Consider the following 7,297-nt stretch of genomic DNA (forward strand, 5'->3'; position numbering starts at 1 on the left):
AAAAACAGAAAACAAAAAACAAAATCCCAATTTCCCAAGTTTGATCATCCTCTTCTCAACAAAATAGAAACCCTAAAAGCCTAAATCCCTTGCGGAGGAGCAGGAGTGAGGGAAACTTACATGTGGCCATACTTCTTAACAGTTTCCTCTCTTAGTTCCTTGAGTTGAGCAGCTTCCCTTGGATATGCACTCGTTTCTAAGATATACTGCATTACAACAAACAACAAAACAAACAGAAAATAATGTAAGACCTTTCAGGTTCCTGATCTGATAATGGAGTGGGAAAGTCACAAAACCTTGAGGAGGGTTTCACTTTTGAGGATGCCCCTTCCTTCATGTTCTGCCATGATGAAGCTAGGCCTGAAGCTTTGGTGTGGAGCAACTGACGGAAGTGATAATGGGAACCGAAAAAGTGGGAAATATATAGACAGGGAAAAAGGAGGTGACAGTGAAAAGAGAAAAAAAATAGTAAACATATACAAGGGAAAAAGAAAACAATCTGATTGTGGGCGTGGAAAGATTATACACCCACCCTCCCAAAAAAAAAAACGCTGAAAATGTCTGTAATTCCAATCTTGAACAATTTCGTGTAATATCACCTTCAGGGGTGACACGTGTATTGATACCAATATAATGGTTCAGATCTGATTTAAATATCTTTTTATTAATTTAATATTTTATTAATTGTATCAGATCTGAATCATTATATTGATATCAATACACGTATCACCATCTAAAGGTAATATTACACGGAATTGCAGATAATTTCAACCCATGTTTCTTCTCTTTGATATGCACGTTGACTAATTGGTCATACAAGCTGAAAACGTTATGGAGAGTGTTTCTGGTAAGGGGAGTGCAGATCTTATATGTGTATCTGTATAATGATTATGAAAAACGTGTGAGAAAATATCTATACGAACGTCTTTTTTCATTTAATAAGGGACAGACTGATCAAATCATTAAATGAAATTTGGCAGCTGTGAACGTCTTTTTTCATTTAATAAGGGACAGACTGGTCAAATAATTGAATGAAACTTGGCAGCTGTGAACGTCTTTTTTCATTTAATAGGTTTTTTCATTTAATAAGGGACAGACTGATCAAATCATTGAATGAAACTTGACAGCTGTGAGAGTTACAGCTAAGTAATAATTGAAATCCTTGATACCAATTAAGGAATTGTATCTAGGGTTAGGATCATTCTAATTAAGGGCCGTATGGTATCGTTTATGTTTCAGAAACGTCGTTTTGTATTAAAAATAAAAATTTCAAATTTCTATGTCGAAATGCAGTTTTTAAACAAAAATATGATATTTCAAAATTTCAAATTTTCACTTTTTGTTCCAAAAAACAGAAATGGACCATAAGTGGATCAAATAGAAGATTCTGTTTTTTCGTTTCAATAGAACGAAAAAACTTCAGAAACATTTTTTTAGAACGATACCAAACGGAGCCTAAGTATTTCAAACTTGCTCGTAAGATTCTATTCCCTTGACCATTATCATGGGGTTGCGACCAGTGTTATCAATTCGGCCGAATAATTCGCCGAATAATTCGCGAATTATTCGGCCTAACCGAATTTTCTGAATTTTATCAAAAATTCTGATCGAATTCGAATTAAAAATAAAATTCGGTAAAATTCATGATTTTTTCAATAATGAATATAAAACACGAATAATTCGGACCGAATCCAAATTAAACCGAATTATTCGGTCCACTTAAATAGTATTTAAAAAAAAAACAAAAAAAAAATTGAAAAAAATCAATAAACTGTTTTGATCGCTTTTTTGACCGAATCCTTAAATTAATCAACCGAATTATTTCGAATAATTCTCCGTCTAAATAATTCCTAAATCCGAATTTACTAACTATGGTTGCGACCACGAAGTTTTTTTTCCCACCATTTGTTTGGGCCAATGGTAACAGCATAGCCACCCATTTACTTGTTATCGTCTTGGGTGGGCACCCCTCCCAAGTCCCGACATGAAAATGTATAATTGCAACCACGAGATTTAGTACTATTTTCCTCTAATGAGATGTGACTTGCTGTCATAGTCTCCAACCATATATGTTAATCTTGCCAGCTTGTGGTTGTGGATGACATTGTACTCCTCTCTTTTAATTAATTATAAGTAAGGAGTAGGCCCCACGCCAAACAAAGGTCAAAACGTGGACATTCAACTCACGTTAAAACGCCTTGTGTGTATTCCATTATAAAAGGGAATAATTATATACAAGGCTATCCGTAGAAAGAGTAGACAAGGAAAGACATACAATACATGAAAACCACATGTAAAATATTGTTGAATTTTTTTATATTTAATGTTAAAGTTTCTAAATATTTTTTGTGTCAGGGATAAGTATAGAATAAGTATAGGTGTGGTCTATATTTATTTATGGGGATACATACAGATACTTTTGTATATATACGAGGATTCTTGTACACGTTCAGACACATTTGTATATAAACAAACACACCCGTTCATGAAAAAGTACTTGGTTTATATATTTTATAGATGGTTTAAAAATTATATAATTGATTTTAAAAACAAATGATTTTGTTCTTCTCACATTGTATTATGTTTTTCCAAGTCTCCATGTGTTTGATCATGAGTATAGCCTTCGGACTTCCCTATGTAATCACATATTGGAATGCACCTTATGTGATTAGGAGCTATTTTATTATGGAAGTATAAATGCAAATGGTCAGCCCGGTTATACAATCAAGGGAGTTTAAAAACCTTAAGGACAGTATCATTATGATACGACTCAACTCAAATTATGTTTGTTCTCAATTCAAGAAGACCGTTTACTACAATGCTGTGAATTCATACATTACCCAATGCAAATGCAATATATCAGATAAGTCTCATACTTTGCTCGTAATTATTTTCTAACAAATATAGAAAGAAAGTACAAAAACATTGTAATTGCTACAACTAAAACCTATCTTTAAGATCTGGCAACTCTCCATAGAACCTAGGGACTAGAGAGTGATCCCATGGCTAGAAGGACCTGAGCACACATCCTGAGGTCACCCCAGTCATGAGATCACTCTCTGGTCCTTGGGCTCTATAGAGTGGAATTCTATCCCTTCAGTTCAAGCATATATGGAGGAACTTTTTTATTTTTTTTAATTGAATTTTGTTTAAACTTTTAGGGGTTTTTTTTATTTTTTTTGAATGAAAAATGTATCGAACGGAAAAGAAAACAAATACAATAGACAAAGCCTTTTGGCTAATCAAGGGTAAGTATTCTACCCAAAAAAAGTCATTCCGAGAGAAAAAGGCAAAAAACAAGTCCTAAGAAATAGTGATGTATGGAAGAAAGTTATTAAGTGTCGGGATCGAATTTGTCACTAGTGCATCACATTATAAAAAGTGTACTTTACTTTTTCTTGGCTTGATCCTTGACATTTAAGGATTTATATTAATCAAAAGATTTATTTGACACACCTTAAATAATATTATATAATATACACGTGTGTACACACACGTATGTAGACGAGACTAATGGCTATCACAAACAAGAGAGCATTCTCATAAACAATTTTCTCGGACCATGGAACCTGATATGACTGAAACACTTGCTTATATTGATTAGTATGCTCATGCAGGTATATGTTTTCCATGTTTTGGATGTTATTCCATCAGAAAAAAAAAAGCTTACACATCCGACAAACTTTGGCTGGCTTCTGCAAGTTGATCTGGTTGGTGTACTGCCTATTCTGTCCATTCGACTACCTTTTCTTCCTAGAGTTAAGATCTATACACGTGAAGGAAACTATGCATGTACATTGTGGCCGGGTTATAACAATTTAGATAAAATCAAACCATAATAAGTGTTAATCCTTAAATCAAAACCTATTATGAGCATATGATATATGTGATACAGTGGGAGATCAGTGACAAGTCGATTTGAACATTTACTGCCTGGGATATAAAGGTGAAATATGGACAAAAGTGTTCAACATTGAGAGTGTAAGAAAAGTAGCACTAGGATATACAATGAAGTGTTTCACCAAAAAACATAGATATACAATGAAGTGTCATTATTGAAGGGGATGTCCTTGCTGTCTGTGGTTGGCAAATTTAGGAGAAACTTAAATGGATTGGAAAAAAAAGGTATGGAAGAAATGGCTTTGTGATGGGACCATCAAGAAGGGCCTCAATTTAGAGCCATGTAGGGGAAAACACTGTGATGGAGCCATCAAGAGGATCTCAATTTAGAGCCATGTGGGGATGTGTCTCTTGGCATGGTAGTGTGGTTGCTAATGTAGTAGTGTCGGTTTAACTACACGGAGAGATCGCTTGTTTTACTCTCTTTCATCGGATGTTATTAGCCCCCTCATACCCCCACCCCTGGTTGATTTTCCTTGAGTTGGGATGTCAATCCCTAGAGGTTTATGGACCCTCGATAGGTTCTGACTTAGAAAAAAAAATTTAGAGGCATGTTTCCTATCCAAACCGTTGGTAAGATAAACCTTCAAAGTGGAAACCCCCAGAAAATAAAAAAATAAAAAGTGTTGTAATGAGGCCATCACAACATGCTTCTGGTTTAACGCAATGAGGCTTATCCAACTATTGGTAAAATCAATCATTTAGGAATTGATCACATGTCAAATTTGATGATCCAATTCAATCGTATAACCCACCTACTAATTAGATGTCTTTCTTAGATTTTCAATCGTTGAACTACTTTACTCATCCCTTTAGTTTTAAACCAATTTAACCATTTAGTAACATAAGTTGAGAATGGATCATTGCTTGTACATATTGATAAATATCTTAATTAAGAATTTATGATTTTTTCTAAATAGTATCTTTGGTAGATTATCCTAATTATCGAATCCTATCCTAAGGTGGTCGGTTTAAAATTGAACCATAAACAAAACCGAAATCTGTTGTTTAAGATCGAACTGAATCAAACCGAATAATTCTTTTCAGTGTTGGTGTTAGAATTTGATAGTTCATTTGATTCGGTTTTGGTTTCCCTTTTTTAAAGAGAACCGTATTGAATGAAGTGTACCTCATATAAACTGAACTCGAATCAAATCTAAACCCTAAAAGGCTAAAACACGAGTTCCTCATATTTCATTTTTCACTCATCTCTTCCGCATCTATCTTTCAACCCTTTTACACAACTAGACAAAAAACCTATAATATGTAATTTCACACAACTCAACAATGAGACATGAGTTTAGGATTTTATATGATTTAGATTCGGTTCAGTTTTTGTGGTTTACACTTCATTTGATTCGATTCAAATCGATGATTTTAGTTTAAAATTGAAACTGAAATGAATGAAATTTCATTTTTTAAAATCAAAATTGAACTGAATCTTTTCGATTTGATTCGTTTTGATTTTAATGGCCAGTTTCATTTTTCAGTACAGCTTCTAAATCGACACTCTTATCATCAATAAGCTCCCCCCACGGCATGGTTTTAAAACTCAGATCAAATGACTTAGTATCGGCTGGATTGAATTGGTATTAGCCTAGACCGATCCCCAATCCTAATGGATCCATTCCCAACACACTGGTAGGCCCCAGGTTAAAAACATAATAAAGCATTGATTTTAATTAAAAAGTGGGTAAATGGGTCCGAACAGTCCAATCTAGGCTGATCTGAATTGATATTGACCTTGATCGATCCTGAGTTTTGGAACCTTGCTCCACAGTCAAACTACAAGCAAGGCGACTCGGGGCAACCAATAGCCCACTCATCTATTGGTCCGGTTTGGGTTGATTGGTCCGTGTCTGTCTAAGTCTGTTCCACCATTTTTATAAGGCCAGGGTCGGAACTGGGTTGTACAACTAATTAATTGGTCCTCTACCTTGGAACAGTTGGTTCCGGTTCTTAAGCAATCCCAACCAAAACATCAAAATAAACTCGATGAAATAATTTTTAACCCATATTGGGCTCAGATACTAACCTGTTATGAAATCGAACAAAAAATCTATGAAAATAAAGCCCGTTGACTCAATGGCCCACTTTAACACTAGTATATGTTTACGTCAAAATCATTTGCAGTGAGGCGGTAAGGTGCAGTGAGCATCCAATGGCTGAGGTGCATAATCGGACCCTCTCAACCGTTGGATGCTCATTACACCACATGAGTCCACATCGCTCTCTGCAGGCAATTTAATTGGAATCCACTTGCTTAGCCCCAAAAAAGTGAAAAGAGAGTAAAAAACAGCCTAAACACCCATAAATAAACCTATAATTGGTACCTAATCTGTTCCTGATCAGTTCTAGCTGAGTCTGATTTGGTTCCATAATATAAATCTAATGGTTAGGATTAGAACAGAACAATTAATAATTGGTTCTTGCCAACACAATTGTTAGGGCCTCTTCCTCGGTTTCCCGGTGATCATGGTCTTTTGTGGATCAAGGTCTATATTATAGGCATTTTCTTCTCGGAGTTGGTGTTGGTGCCCTGTGGTTTAGAGTTCTCTTTCCTTTGTATCCTTTGTATCAAGCAGCACTTAGATTTAGAAGTTCTGAAATCATAGGCCAGCAGTAGGTTGTTCACCTTCAAAGAAGAGATCTCCCTCAAAAGGGAATCAATGAAGTTACAACTTTTGGATTTGAACCACAACTAAGGGCTTGTGAATCCAGGTAATAACACACTCAATCATTGACCCAAACAACAAAATAGGGTTCTTGAAACCCTCATTTACGTTACATATGGAGTCAAACTTGCAATTGGTTGTTTTCTTCTTTTTCTACTTTTTTTTTTTTTAAATCAATGTGTTTGGGCCAGTTTATGCGCACCTAAACCAAGGTGTTTGGCCTAGCTTGTGTGCACGTCAATTAATCCTCGGGAAGACTAGCTCAGCAACCCACCATGACAGTCTCTACTTAAATCGTAGATGCACAGATGGAATCGAACCTGAGACTGTACGCTTATCCATATATTCTCCAATTCGCTCTAATCATCTGGGTAATCTACGGATGGGTACCTGCAACTGGTTCTATTACTTGCAAAAACACAGTTGAAATTCGGTTCATCTCCAACAAGTGATGATCCACTTGTCGATTTGTGAGAACTCGTTAGAGGATCTTTGCAGCGTCAATCGTTGGAGATGACCGAATCCCCTATTGGCCTTTCCATTGAAAGATTGGATATGTCAAGTCATGTTTTACCATTAAAAGGAAAATGACATTATCCAAACATGCACAACCATAAATTAATGACTTTCTACAACTCCTTTAACACTGTCCATTTTCGTTCTCACATCCTTCCTGCCTCCTCAATTCCTCACTTAACGTTCAGCCAATTACCCATTAAGCC

General features: G+C 35.5%; 1 protein-coding gene across 4 annotated transcripts in view; it reads right to left on the minus strand.

Moving 5' to 3' along the window:
- The window catches only part of LOC122079574 (flavonoid 3',5'-methyltransferase-like), a 70,572-nt gene extending 69,963 nt beyond the window's left edge, over positions 1-609 (minus strand). Inside the window, exons 1-2 of one of the 4 annotated variants that reach the window (XM_042646156.1) lie at positions 297-457; positions 121-206 (exon numbers count right to left, since the gene is read on the minus strand). In XM_042646156.1, the coding sequence (XP_042502090.1) occupies positions 121-206; positions 297-347 (137 nt within the window). In that variant the 5' untranslated portion in view covers positions 348-457. Of the gene's footprint in view, positions 1-120; positions 207-296 lie in introns of all 4 variants that reach the window. The other 3 variants (XM_042646160.1, XM_042646157.1, XM_042646158.1) reach the window with 3 other exon arrangements.
- Positions 610-7,297: the final 6,688 nt, after the last annotated feature.

Source organism: Macadamia integrifolia, chromosome 5 (genome assembly GCF_013358625.1).
Source record: "Macadamia integrifolia cultivar HAES 741 chromosome 5, SCU_Mint_v3, whole genome shotgun sequence".
NCBI classification, from domain to species: domain Eukaryota; kingdom Viridiplantae; phylum Streptophyta; class Magnoliopsida; order Proteales; family Proteaceae; genus Macadamia; species Macadamia integrifolia.